Source organism: Vulpes vulpes, chromosome 8, assembly GCF_048418805.1.
Source record: "Vulpes vulpes isolate BD-2025 chromosome 8, VulVul3, whole genome shotgun sequence".
Taxonomy (NCBI): domain Eukaryota; kingdom Metazoa; phylum Chordata; class Mammalia; order Carnivora; family Canidae; genus Vulpes; species Vulpes vulpes.
In genome coordinates this window covers 71,450,522-71,465,290 of record NC_132787.1, presented here as the reverse complement: position 1 = coordinate 71,465,290, position 14,769 = coordinate 71,450,522, and the positions used below count along the sequence as shown (strand labels likewise).

General features: G+C 43.4%; 1 protein-coding gene and 1 long non-coding RNA gene across 3 annotated transcripts in view; one reads left to right on the top strand and one right to left on the bottom strand.

Annotated features, from left to right (window-relative positions):
• Positions 1–6,604, bottom strand: part of LOC140599990 (uncharacterized) — a 9,187-nt gene extending 2,583 nt beyond the window's left edge. The window contains exon 1 of one of the 2 annotated variants that reach the window (XR_012003125.1): positions 6,032–6,604. This is a non-coding gene — a long non-coding RNA (uncharacterized lncRNA). The remainder of the gene's footprint in view (positions 1–6,031) is intronic. The other variant, XR_012003126.1, reaches the window with a different exon arrangement.
• Positions 6,580–14,769, top strand: part of SUCLG1 (succinate-CoA ligase GDP/ADP-forming subunit alpha) — a 32,098-nt gene continuing 23,908 nt past the window's right edge. The window contains exon 1 of the mRNA XM_025994438.2: positions 6,580–6,952. Coding sequence (XP_025850223.1) covers positions 6,640–6,952 — 313 coding nt within the window. The 5' untranslated portion in view covers positions 6,580–6,639. The remainder of the gene's footprint in view (positions 6,953–14,769) is intronic.

The following is a 14,769-nucleotide window of genomic DNA, read 5'->3' as shown; positions in this document are numbered from 1 at the left end:
ACCCGCCCTCCTCCCCCTCCACCACCCCTAGTTCGTTTCCCCGAGTTAGGAGTCTTTATGTTCTGTCCCCCTTCCTGATATTTCCCAACATAGAAATTATATTTGGAAGCCACTTCCTCTAAAGGGGAGGTCAAACCTCTTGTTTCTCCTGTAAGGATCTAATGCAGATGAAACCTCCCTTTTGCAGGTGTTGAGTGGGTCAGTCATTCAAAAAAGAATAATAAGCTTTCAGGGGGACCCTGCAAGTACATTTCAGAAAGTTCTTTGTCATCAAGACAGCCACGGTGGCACTGCCCACCCCTGTAAGGGGAGAGGGAAAGAGCCTGCCTCTGTTCAAATCAGCCAGTGGTGTTAGTTGGTTCTTTCTTAGAATTGTGCTGTGTGAGTTTGCCTCTCTTTGAAGCCGTACTTCAGATGAAAATAATGCTTCATCTTTCTGACTCATTTCTTGTAGTTTTCCAAAAGCTGAAGCTGTGTCTTAGGTCAAGCGTTTCTGATTTGTGTTGTACCATCTTCCATACGTAAGGCCAAGGACACAAGCTCCTATTCTGTTTGTTTTATGAAGGGATTAGTCACATCTACAGTGGAGCCTGAGGGCTCAGGCTGGCTCCTCAGCCCCAGAGGCCCCAGCCTCTCTTGGCTACAGTACATTTCTCTTCAAGTGTGCTTGTGTCACTGATGAGGAAGCAACTTTTCTCCCTTTGGAAGGCAGCTGGCAGTTTTGTTTTGTTTTCCCACAAAGAAATTGGCAGAACAAGGCCAAGATGCAATGTCCTGAATGTTTATGCCTGTCCCTTCTACCTCCACCCCCACCGCCATTTCTATGTTGAGACCTACTCCCCAGTGTGATGGTAGGAGGAGGTGAGGCATTGGGGGTTAATTAGGTCATGAGGGTGGAACCCCATGAATGGGATCAGGGTCCTTATAAAAGGGAACTCAGAGCATTGTCTTGCCTTCTTTCTGCTATGTGAGACTCTAAAGAGGACAGCCCAGAAGAGGGCCCCTATGAGAACCTGACCATGCTGCCACCCTGGTCTTGGACTTCCTGCTTCCAGAAATGTGAAAAATAAATTCCTGTTGTTTATAAACTACCCAGTCTGTGGTATTTTGTTATAGCAACCTGAGCTAAGGCACTAGAAATGGAACTTTTGTTCCATTTCTACATAGCAGAGTTAGACTGCCTAGGTGAAAATACACAAAGCTTTGGCACATACAGACTGTAGCAGGAAGGTGATCTGTAATACTAACTGATGCTTTTCCTCCTAGTATCTCCATCTATTCTTTGACCCTCTTCCTGATATTTCTACTCCTTCCCTCCACTAGTTTCTTTTTTGCCTTCTCAGTCTGTTGCTCCAGGAGAGGGATGTGTACCTCAAAGCTCCTAAGAAGGACAGAGACAGCTTGGATTTAGGTAAAAAAATATGAGTTAATGTTTTCAAGACCAGAAAAGGCTAGGAAAGGAAAGAAGCAGGTAACAGGAGAGCTTAGGCATTGATTACCCTCCAGTCTGCCTGCTTGGAGGTGGAGAGAGGTAAATAGTCAAAAGAATCACTGAAAGGGTTGAGGGGATACATGAAGTAGGGTGTAGTAGCGTATTCAGGTTGCCATAAAGAAATATAACTGGGTAGCTTAAACAATAGCAATTTATTTCTCACAGTTCTAAGGGCTAAAAGTCCAAGATCAGGCTGTTGGTGAACTCAATCCCTGGTAAGAGTTCTGCTGGCTTGTAGATGGCTGCCTTCTCATTGTGTCCTCACATGGCAGAAAGAGGGAGCTCTCTGGTTATTCTTTTTTTTAAGATTTTTTTATTTACTCATGAGACACACACACACACACACACACACACACACACACACACACACACAGAGGCAGAGACATAGGCAGAGGGAGAAGCAGGCTCCCTGTGGGAGCCTGATGTGGGACTCGGTTCCAGGACTCCGAGATCATGACCTGAGCCAAAAGCAGACGCTCAACCACTGAGCCACCCAGGTGACCCTCTGGTTATTCTTTTTATAAAAACACTCATAATGGTGTTTAACCATAACTTACCTAATTTAACCTAATTACTTTTTTTTTAAGATTTTATTTATTTATTTGACAGGGAGAGTGGGGAGAGAGAGAGAACACAAGTAGAAGGAGTGGCAGACAAAGCGAGAGGGAGAAGCAGGCTCCTTGCTCAGCAGGCAGGGACCCTGATGTTAGATGATCCCAGGAACCCTGGATCTCGACCTAAGCTGAAGGCAGATGCTTAACCAACTGAGCCACCCAGGTGCCCCAATCCTAATTACTTCTCTACTCTGAATACAGCCTAACTGGGAGTTAGGACTTCAAAATATGAATTTGGAGGGGGGAGACAACTTGGTCCATAGCCCAGAATTTGTTGTCCCCAAGAAAGAGAGAGAAAGGGAGAGAGAGAGAGAGAGAGAGGAGAGAGAGGGAGAGAGAGGGAGAGAGAGGGAGAGAGGGGGAGAGAGAAACAGACTGGTTATAAGATTCTCCTAAATGGTGTGTCTAGGCAAGCAGAGATGTTTGCTATGGTCCAACACAGCACCAAGAGGGGAGGATATGTACCGAAGAAGAGCCCAGAGATAGCTAGTAGAGCCAGACCAGAAGGAGCATAGCAAGTAGGAGGAAGGCATTATATAGCAGTAGCTGACAACAAGATAGAAAGATGCACATATGAGGGGCCACCTGCATGGACAGAGGATCAAATGCTTCTTCCAAATCATCCACCTCATCCCAGCACCACTCCACAAATTTAGGCAAGACTCTGGTGAAAGGAGATGGTTCAGAAATCCTGGCAGGATGGGGGCTCCTATTAAAATCAGGGTAGGGGATCCCTGGGTGGCTCAGCGGTTTAGCATCTGCTTTTGGTCCAGGGCGCGATCCTGGAGTCCCAGGATTCAGTCCCCCACGTCAGGCTCCCAGCATGGGCCTGCTTCTCCCTCCTCCTGTGTCTCTGCCTCTCTCTCTCTCTCTCTCTATCATAAATAAATAAATCTTTAAAAAAAAATAAAATCAGGGTAAAATACAGAACTGTAATTCTATATATATATATATATATATATATATATATATATATAAACGGTATTTCCTTTATCAAGGAAATTCCTTTATCAAGTAGAGAATCCACCAGAGTCTTGGTCAGATTCTCTTTTCTGGTCTGATCGGATTATGGATATCAGTGACTATAGCTGATTTATTTCCTTAAAATCAAAGCAGATGAGAGACTTTGTTCCAATAGCTGGAACCTCATTACTTAGCTCAGACCTGTTAAGATTCTTAGTTGCAAAGAGCAGAGACCACCTCAGGTTAGGTTAAGCAGAAAAAGACACTGCCCTGGGGTGGTCAGCATGGACACTAGTCTTCTTGACCGCTGGTCTCCTGACTGCCCCACAAGCCTTGTTCATAAGTCCTAATTGTCCCTTTTTCCTTCCACATCAGTGGCAACATAGAAGGGTGATGGCGGGGGTAGAGGGGAGGTTGGATATATGTGTATGGTTGTATATGCTCAAAAGAGATCTGGATCAATACACAAGAAATGGGATAAGATTGATTTCACCCAGGGAGAACTGGGTGGTGGGGAAATAGGACCATTTTGCACCATATACATTTTTTGTAACTTCTGAATTTTTATTCATGGGAAAAATACCCTATTCTAAAAATTAATAACTCTATGTACCACTCAATCCAATTCAAAGCGTCAATCTTATACCCAATTCAAAGCTCTTTACTCTGATGTCTGGCATGATCTGTGGCTCTACAACCTGCAGCTGGGAAGGAGTCAAGGTCTCTTTTTGTTCTCCTACTTTTACTCCTCCTCCTCTTCACTTCCCTTGTTCTTAGCTCCTGCAGGGATTGGGTAAGATTCTGATATAATCTCTTAAATGGTGCAGTCTGAGGTTCTCTCTGGTCCTTACACTCTGGAATGCTGGCTCTTTCTGTGGTTCCTCTCTTTATACCCTGCTTAGGGAATTCCATCTGCATAGTATTCTTTTTTTTTTTTTTTTAGGATTTTATTTATTTATTTATGAGAGAGAGAGAGAGAGAGAGAGGCAGAGACACAGGCAGAGGGAGAGAGAGAGGGAGAGAGAGAGGCAGAGACACAGGCAGAGGGAGAAGCAGGCTCCATGCAGGGAGGCCGACCAGGATCACGCCCTGGGCCTTAGGCAGATGCTCAACCGCTGAGCCACCCAGGCGTCCTCATCTGCATAGTATCCTGATGAGTTATGTGTTCATTGGCTGACCTCTTGTAAACCACTCCTCACCATCATCCCCCTCCTGTCCCTTCCATGGTCTTTTATGCTACAGTTCCTTGCCCCAGCAGAGGATCCTTAGAGGGAAGCTTAGCTTTCTTTTCTGGAATCAATTTTACCTGAATATTACACATCTTGCCATATTAAACAATGCCCTGACTACAAACGAGGATTGCTCCAGCCAGCTTCCTGCCTTGAGTTCTCCAGGCAGGAAGCAGGCATTAGTCTCTATTTTTAGGTCTGACATCCAAACACGGGTTTCCTGAGTGCTCTTTGACCATACCTGCTCTAGGGCATTGAAGTAGGCTCAAGGATTTCTGTTGTTCTGCAGGGATTTGGCCTGAATTTAATGCCAGTCCTTTTTGTTAGGAGCCCTCTGCTACCAACTTGTCTGGGAATAAGAGAAGGGAACATTCAGGGTACAACTCGTGACTCAGAATTCCCTCACTAAATGAATTCCAGTCTTTTGCTTATTTGAACTGTTAGGGCGAGTGTGAGCATCCAAAGACAAGTTTGACCTCCCCCTCTTATCAAAATCTGGAGCCTAGGTCCTAGGCTGTCCTCCTTAGAATGTGGAGTTACTTACGGCCTGTTGCCCTCAGCTTTGGGGCTTTAGCCAAAGTTTTGATATGAATGGAAATGTCCTATTACACATCTGGTTACCTATATCACTAAAAACTTCAAAGCATTACTCTGCCAATGTGAAGAAGAAAGTTCTTATCTCTAATAATAATAACTACCACTTACTGAATGCTTTACAAGGTACAAAGAACTTTACATATTAAAGCATTAACTGCTCACAATATTATTATGAGATAGGGATTTTCATGCCCATCTCAGTGAGAAAATCTGAGACCCAGAGGTCACATATGCCAGCATCAGAATTGGAATGTTTCACTACAAAAATCAATCTGCATATAAAAATGGGTGGTATAATTAGTATCTACTGTAATTGGTTTCCCACCAATCAGCTATAGAATTAGGGTGGAGGTGTAGTTATTGTGATTGAAATACTCTTAGCTTCATCAAACATTGTGTGTGGATTCAATAAATGAATGTATAAGCTATTTCTTAGCTATCAATTCAATAAATAATGCTCAACAAATAATGAGTTCTCTTTTTTTGTGCTGGGTGGGGACATATCAGTGTACAAAGCAAACTAAAATCCCTGTCCATGTGGAAATAAACATTCATTAAAATCATACCAGAATTATATTTTTTTGTCATCATGCATTTTACCAATTAAATAAAACTGAGAATATAACTATTATCACGGAAGGCTCAGGAAGAACTCTGCTATTGAAAATGAGTCTAGGGCAGCCCAGGTGGCTCAGCGGTTTAACGCCGCCTTCAGCCCAGGGCCTGGTCCTGGACACCCTGGATTGAGTCCCACATCGGGCTCCCTGCATGGAGCCTGCTTCTCCCTCTGCCTGTGTCTCTCATGAATAAATAAATAAAACCTTAAAAAAAAATGAGTCTATAGTGGGCTTATGTGGAAACGCCTGATAGTATTTAAATAAATGATTGCAAGAACACTACATTAGACGAAGGAGGGATTTGTGAGTAGTTAAGTCCAACTCAGTGCTGACAATATCTGGGTCATAGAGAAAATACTGGGCAATCTCTGTCGGGTAATCCTACTCAAACATCACACGGCTCAGCGTAACTCATAAATACCACTCCAGTAAAGCAGGATCATGATTCCGTTGATGAGAACGATGAGGAATCTCAAGAACATGGAGGCAGGGAGATGGATCATTTTATCTTTTGTTTACCCTTTGATTCTGGGACTCCGAGGTTCCTTCTAAAGCTCGTACAGGAAGGAGCGACCGGGCTGTTTGCACAGCGAGCCGTCACATTTGATCTAGAACGTCAGTCCTCCAGGATCCCCAGGGCTCAGTCGCTTAGTGAATCCACTTAGTGAATACTCCGTGCTAGTCAAAGGCTCGGTCATAGCGTGTTTAACCAAAAGATCCGTATTCCAAGAAATTAAATGTCAGTAAGGCAGCTTCTGGTCTTTCTCGTGACTTCCTTACCGTCAGCGGACAATAGCACGAACGCCCACTGTTAACACCAGTAAGTCTTCCAGGCCCTCGCGGTGGGGGAGGGGGCCGAGGAGGATCAGCCTGTCCACCTGCCCGCCGAACTAAATTAAAGTGCAGGTAGGCTCAGGGACACGGAAAGCTCTGCACCGCTCTTCGCCCCTCACCACGGTTTTCTCATTGCTCACCCCACCCTCTTGCCCACCCTTTCCCGCTCGCCCGCTCTCCCTCCAGCCTCCACTTAAACTACAAACCGGGGGAGACCACGAACTACATTTCCCACAATGCCTAAGCGCCGACCGGCGTCTTGTGGGGTTTTGCCTAAGCTGCTTTTGTAATTAATGTTAGACCAAAGCCACGTTTCCGGGGAACAGACGAGTCGTTGTCCACTTCTCCGTTCAGATACCTATTTTTCCCCCTGCACCTGCGACCCTCGATGTTCGGCAAACAGGCCTCGGCGGCGGGAAGTTCATTCAGGCGACTGCTCTGGCCACCCATTTCCTCCTCGAGCCTCGGTCCCTGCCAAGTCCCCGGGGGCCTGGGAGTGTCATTGGTGGATGACCGCAGCTCTTGCTGCTGCCGCTGTTACCGCGACCATGGCCTCTGGCAGCAGCGGCCTGGCAGCCGCCCGCCTCCTGTCGCGCTCCTTCCTCCGTGAGTTCGGCCGAGACTGTCTCCTCCAGGCCTCCGAGAGTGCCTGGCCCCGCCGGGCCCTCCGTCCTGGTCCAGGCGGCGGCGGGGCCCTCGGGGCGGGACCTCGGCGGGGGCCTGGGAGCCGCACTCTCGGGGACCAAGTCGGGGACCTCCTGGGCTGGAAGGAGCCCTGCTGGTCTGTGGGGTGGGGACGTGACCTGGAGCGCCGGCCTAAGTAGGGGGGCCGGGGCAGGATTCGGGTGTGGGAGCCCTGCAGAGCTGGGGGCACGTTCTACCCGCCGCGGTGATGTTTGGCCGGATGGGGGCGGCTTCTAGGCTTCCTATTTGGGAGGGGGAGGTGAGGCGGTGCGGGATTAACTCAGCAGCTGGGAGAGTGAGTGTCTGGAGTGAGAGGTAGGAGGACGAATGTCTCAGTAGCAAATTGAGGGGGGCGAGGGGGGAAGGGGAAGGCTCTCCCTTTATTTCTGCAGACTGTAGGGTTAGCAGAAAGGTGGGTTCTGCACCCTAAAGTCATCAGAGCCCAGGAGGGTTTGGCTGGTACCTTAACCAACTATTTGCAGTGTCTCCACCAGGTGGTGTGAACATTTCAGTTCCTGAAAACTTAATCCCTAAGGTTGCGAGTCTTTGAGTATCGCTGACTGTTGAAAATTCTTGTTATGTTCAAAGTCTCCTGTGTTAGGCAGAGACTTTGGAATCAATCACATCACATTTGAAGTGTGGCTTGCTTGACCCTTAAGGTCTGTGTAATAACCCCCGGGCGCTTTTCTTAATCCGTTCCTCAATTTCTGTTTCCAATTACATGAAAATAATATTTTAATGAATCTGAGACGCTGTCACTTGTAACGTGCACCTTTATTTTGTGTACTACTGCCAGTAGAAATTGATTGCTAATTAAAATCGTGGCACACCATTAGTTGTTAGTTGCATCCAGATTTAAGAGCTTTGAAGAAGCGAAAAAATGTGCATCCTAGAAATGATAAAGTACAGGATAATCTGAGTTCACTATACAGAATAATTGAAACAGTGTATATAAGGCACCTGGGATGTATTATACACTCAACTAAAGTTAGTTTTCTTCTTTTCTCTTTTCTTACACTTTACTCGTAATTCGGTTTGTCCTAAATTTTGGCACAAGACTTAATTCATTTCTTGAGAAGATCTCATTCCAGAAATGTGCAAGGATAGGTATGCACTCAATAGCTACACTTAATTACCAGACCTCATGAGGACAAACATCTGGCTGGATAACTGGCAAGTAGGAAAAATTTGGGTTACTTTGGTCAAGTTTTCTGGAGTTTTTTTTTTTTTTTTTAAGATTTTATTTATTTATTCATAAGAGACAGAGACAGAGAGGCAGAGACACAGGCAGAGGGAGAAGCAGGCTCCATGCAGGGAGCCCGACGTGGGACTCCATCCCAGGTCTCCAGGATCCAGCATCTCCAGGATCCCGCACTGGGCTGAAGGCTGCGCTAAACTGCTGAGCCATCCAGGCTGCCCTGGAGATTCTTACTGTAAAATTTGAAGGACAGTTGAAGGTGTCGTAGGCAGAAGGGAAAAAGGGATTAGTTATAGCCATATCATTCTCACCTGGGGTTTTGCTCGTCTGAGTTTCTGAAAAACCCTAGCCTGAGATAGGTCTGTCTTAGTAGGAGGAGAGTCTAGGGAAGCATCTAAAGAATCAGGATCTTTAATATGCCCTTAGTAATATTTAGCAATCCTTTTCTCACAGAACTGGACGTTCTTTTTTCCGAGAGTCTCAGGACCAGAGTCTTTAAAGGATCATCTAGTTTAGCTTTCTCTTCTTGGTGGAATGGCCTTCATTTATCCTAGTCATGTGATTAATCTGTTATTAAGGATCTGTGAAGTCTGAGATCTAAAACCAAGTTCTCTCCTGGGTTAGAGAGGTTACAGACTACAGTGTTTAATGCAGAAAAACCTCTAAATCCCCCAGATCTTCTCTTTCTCATGCCACACGTTTAAGCCCATTTCCATTCCCACTAGAAAAAGCCACAACAGTATTACCCCCACAAACTTTTTTTTAAAGGGTGGTCACAAACTATTTAGGCTCTGAGGTTAGTAATAGAACTGGAGACGCTAGGGAATTTTGTTTCCTCTGTTTTCTTAAGTTTCAGTTGATGGTACATGTGCTAAAGGTCACAAGTGTTGCAATATTCATTTGAGTTGGGAGAAAAAAAAACCCAAAGCACTTGTAAATGTCTTCCGAGCTCCTTGTTGGAATGTTTAGAAATTTTTGAGCCCCAAACCCAAAAAAACAAAACCAGTTTTGTAGTTTTGTGAAAAAAGGGGAAGAATCCGGTTGATGTAGGGAGAGAAAATGAAATGAAAAATAAGGAAGATTTCTTCCATGAGAAAGTTTAAGGATTTTATAAGCACATTTGAAGTTGAGATAGTAAAGTTTTTCAAGAAATATAAAGCTATGTAAAGTCATTTAAAACATAAGCCAGAAATTCCTATTAGTTAGGTCTTGTATAAAAAGTAGGGAACAAGAGCCAGCATTTTTGAGCTTCTGAATTTTGGTGTTTTAATGCCAGGAAGCAAACCTTACAATCCAGCTAGTCTCATATCTGTTTGGCAAATGAGGAAATAAACCCAGAAAGTTTCCTGGCCAGTATCAGAATGGGTATTAGAACTCAGGTCTTCTTTCTACTGTTACATGCTGTGTGACACTGTAAGCCTCCTTTTTTGAAGCTCTGATCTTTGTTTCTTCCTTTCATTTTCATTCTTTTTTTTTCATTTTTGGCTGCCTTGTTTCGTTTAGGTGACTACCCTGCTCAAAGGTGCCACTTGCCTTTTCTGAGCATTTGCCAAGTTGTATAGGCCATTTTTGGAATCAGGCATTTAGAAGTGTAGTTGGGAAAAGAGAACCCTCAGCAGTGGTGTTTCTGGTACCAGTATCTTTTGCTATTGCATCTAAGAACCAAATCTCTATTTCAGAGATACAGAAAGGTCTTGATCTAAATGTATCAGTGTAGCCATGAGAAAACAATTTGATTTTCTCCCCTCAAAGTCATTCTTCTATAGAAACAATTGGGGAATGTCCATATAATTTCTGTAAATATAGGAAAACAATCTCATTTTACCAAAGGACAGGAAAGTTGTTGCTATAGACCCACTTTTTTTTTTTCACCGTAAGATTTCTAAAATTGGAATGGGTCTTATAATTGATGGTAGGTACAACAAATTGGTGGCATTTTTTTTTTCTTACCAGCACTTATTAGTACTTCAATCGTATTTTAGATTTGAGGAAATAATGGATTTTTGCCAGCTGAGTTTCATTTGTAAGTAAATATTAAATGAATATGTAATTTTGCATTTGAATAGTAGGTTGTTCGGGGTTTGGGAGTAAGTGGCTGCTGAGTTACTCCGCTCTATTGCCTATATATATTAGGTATATATAATATACATAATCAATAAATAGCCATTTATTAAATTCATGAGTGCATTCATGGATAAACAACACAGTTTGTGAGATGAATTGGAAGAGGAGTATTTTTTGTTGTTGTTGTTGAAGAGGAGTATTTTCATGAACAGTCTCAGATTATTGGTTCGAACCATGGTCCTGGTGATATGAGGCTATGGTTTGAGTCCCAGCTGGGTGGACGCTTTCTGGCGGTACCTCAAGTCAGTCATCTCACAGCCATCTCATAAGTGATGTGGTTGCTCTCTTTGGGCAAGAGGACTCAGCATGCAGCTAACTGACACAAATTTATCATCCTTCTTGAAGGCATGTATCTCTTACATTACTCTGCCCCTTTCCTTTGTAGCCTTTGTTACAGTTTGCAACTTTGTAGTTTTGTGGTTTTTTTGTTTAATATTTAGCTGTCTTATGGGGTAAAATGCTTCATTTGAGTAGGACTTGAGTCCATCATTTTTGCTCCTGCTTCTCATTCTGCTTTGGTAATCATAATGATAATAGATAGCTAATAGTGAGATAGCCCTTTCTGTACCCTAGGCATTGTTCTATGTGCTCTGTATATTAGGAACTCCTTTCATTCTCATATTGCCTATGAGGTACATAGTGTTACTATCCCTTTTTTTTTTTTTTTTACAGTGAGGCTGCATCTGTAAAAATGTTTCATATGGTAAAAATGTACAAGTCTATGTGTATATACCACATATTATATGTAGAAAAGGGATAGTATATAGATAAACATGGGATATGCATGAGGACATATACAAAACATTTCTTGTTGGACTTTAAAATTTTTTTTTTTTTTTTTTTTTTAGAGAGAGAAAGAGAGATGGACAGGAGGGATAAAGGGAGAGGGAGAGAGAATTTTAAGCAGGATCCACACCCAGCATGGAGCTGGACGTGGGGCTCCATCTCACAACCCTGAGAGCATGACCTGAGTGGAAATCAAGAATCGGACACTTAACTGACTAAGCTACCCAGGCACCCCAACGTTGAACTTATTTTAAAATATGAATTATGTGTTCTCTTTTTTAAGGAAATGGTTTACCTTTGCATTCATATAGGGTTTGAACCCAATTTTGGGAGCTTATCAGCTACTTTGCTACCCAATTTATAGGCATCTCCTCTTACCAACACCACAGAATCCTTGTGGGCAGCTATTATTCCATTACAGATGGGAAGATTGAGGTTAAGGGAGATCTAAAGATCTGTCAATGGCTGGTGAGCAGCAGAGCATAAATTCAAGCCCCGGCCTGTCTGATTCCTCAGAGTAGCTCTCAGTTGCTCCTGGGATACAGTCCCAAGGTTAGGCCAGCTGATTTCTAAGAACCTGAGAGAAGGCAACACCACCCTTCCCTGGAGGTGACCCGAGATGTGGCAGCTACAGCCTTCATGACTGAAATTCTTCCTGGTGTCCAACCTCAGGCCTTCCTGCTGCCCTAATATTTAATTTAAAATGTTCATTTTCTTAACATTAGTTAAGTTAGATAGCTCATCATCTGTTGATTTGCCATTTGTCTGCCATTTGTTTGTAGTTTTGTTTCTTGCTCAGGGCCTTTATCAGTTTTTCTGTTAGTCTTTGGTCTCTGCCTTGTTGGTGCTTATGTTGCCCAAGTTAATTCCTTGTCTGTTATATGTCACAAAAACACTCTGATCTGTCACTGCCCTAACTCTGCCTATGGTATGTTTTCTCTAAGTTCTCTCTTTTCACCTGTTGTGAAACAGCCCATTTGTGTTACATTACTGCTTCTGGATTTTATTTTTGTTTGTTTTTTAAAGTTAGTATGGAATTTGTACTAGATTAAGATAAGAGCCTTGAGGACTGCTAGTAGCATTTAGGCCTGGACTTCTGTTCAATCTCTGTAAGAATTTTAGGGAAACCTATGATCTGCTAGTAGCATTTAGGCCCGGACTTCTGTTCAATCTCTGTAAGAATTTTAGGGAAACCTACAAAAATTGATGTAGGTTTTTCTCCTAAGTGGGATAAACAGGGATGGAACTTATGACGTTTAGCTTGATATAAGTGTGTGTTTTTTAGACCATGTCTCTTGCCCTGAAATTCAGTGAAACATTTCTTGTACCCTGTCTCCATAAGGCACTGTGCCATATGGGAGATACCATGGTATACAAGCTATGGAATTTACAGTTAGAAATTCTAGAGTATTTGAACTAAATTTAACCTTAAGTAATTTTTCTTAGAAATAATGCAGTAAACAAAGTAACAAAATGTGTGCACTCATCCACATACAGTGTGTGGCATAAGAATTATATACCACATGGGAGTGTTTGCAAGTTCCATTCTCTTAATCTCACATCCCCTGAACTCCCCCCATTATATTCACAAGTCATGAATGTCATGTGAAGATTTAAAGATTCCTCACTGTGCAATGTTTTACTTAAATGTGAGCTTACATGAATTAATGCCAGTGAAATTCTCAGGGTGTTGAGTACATTGACTCTGAAATCTGAGAGTTACTTGCAAGATGGTTTGACCACTAATGTATGCCTTCCTGTATTTTTGATTTTTAACCTTACAGAATAACTTACTCTAGTTGCGTGGTAGTTTTATCATAGAGTCGAATTTCTATTTAAAACCAAAATATAGGGGCAGCCCGGTGGCTCAGCAGTTTAGTGCCGCCTTCAGCCCAGAGCCTGATCCTGGAGACCCAGGATCGAGTCCCACGTCAGGCTCCCTGCATGGAGCCTGCTTCTCCCTCTGCCTGTATCTCTGCCTCTCTCTCTCTCTCTCTCTCTCTCTTTCTCTGTGTCTCCCATGAATAAATAAATAAAATCTTAATAAATAAATAAATTAATTAATTAATTAAAAAAACCAAAATGTGATTGAGCAGCTTTTAGCAGTGGACAGACAATCGAAAATTTGTACTATGAAACCACTTTGCATTCTTCAGCAGAAGTGGAAGAGGCTATTTTTCATTACTTAAGGCATGTGGTTCAAGTGGAGAGGAAATCAAGTAGGAAAAGAAAATGCGAAGAGCTGGTCTGACAGATTTAATGTTTATAGCAGCTAGTACTTTGTACTCTACTAGCCCACACGAAAAAGAGTGGTGGGATTGTGGGAGGGAAGGTGAAGAGGTACAGGGGTGGGGTTGAGGAAAGGCTGCTTTCATGGGGAGCCTCCACCCTGTGATGCTGGACCTTGGATATTATAAAGTAGGGAGGAATGAGGAAAATGATGCAAGTCACTTAAAATTTGGTGAGTTTGGCTTAGAATATAAGCATGTTTTGCATTATTTCCATCCTAAAGCTGTAGAGAAGGCAGAAATTAAGGTCAGGAGAATTACAGTGTAAGCCATCCTGTGTAGTTAGGTCCTCCTCACAGCTATGGTAGCTGGGAGAGTGCGGTTGGTGTAAGGGCTAGGAATAGGGCAAATTCATCTGGTGTGGGGTGAGCTTTTGGGATTAAAAGAGCATTTGTGGTGCTTACAGAGTACCATCACACACACAGGAGGGGCAAGGGGCAGAGGTAGATGGAGAAGCAGATTGCTCTTGAGCAGGGAGCCTGAGGCGGGGCTGGACCCCAGAACCTCAGGACCGTGACCTGAGCTGAAGACAGATGCTTAACTGACTGTGCCACCCAGGCGGCCCCAGAGGCTATTTTCATTGTCAACATTTCTCATTCAGTTGACTTATATGTCCTAGAGCAGTATTTCAAAAAAAGAATATAGTCAATGGTTCCTTATCTAGGACCTCCTGTGACTTGTTGATCTTTACCATATTGGTAGAGATGTTAGTTTGGATGATCTGGGGCCAAGTTGGGTTGCATGAGCTGGGACTAGGGCAGAGGTGAAGACAGTTTTTAGTTGTGGAGATATTATAGCCACCGCCAGGTACCAGATGACCCTACTTACTCCTACTTACTTCTTTAGGAAGTTGGAGGTCCATTATCAGAGATTTTAGAAGTGAACTGCTTGAAGTCCAGGGCTCAGTTTGGACATAACCCCTGTAAGGAATCCATTCCTTAACCCTACCCTCTCTGACCCCCTAGCTGCCAAACCCTCCCCCACTTCCTAACATATACAGACTTACTTGGATCAGGAGAGTTTATCTTCCCCAAATGTCCAAGGCCTATTCCTACCACAGTACTTTTCATACTGTGCCTGTTTAATGTCAGGTCAGGTAGACTGTGAGTTCCTTCAGGGCTGAGGCTCTCGTTTTCAATACTTTATCCTTGATACTTGGCATTGTGGCTTGGCGTTAAGTATTCCCCAATGTTTTGAATAAATGAATGATGACAACTCCAGCAACTGGGATATGTGCTTGATTATTCTAGCATCCTCTCATTTCAGTACTAGTGATATCTGGTCTGGTTATCACATAGGTTTCTTGTCAGGACCAAATATGATCAGGAATTTCTAATGTTTGA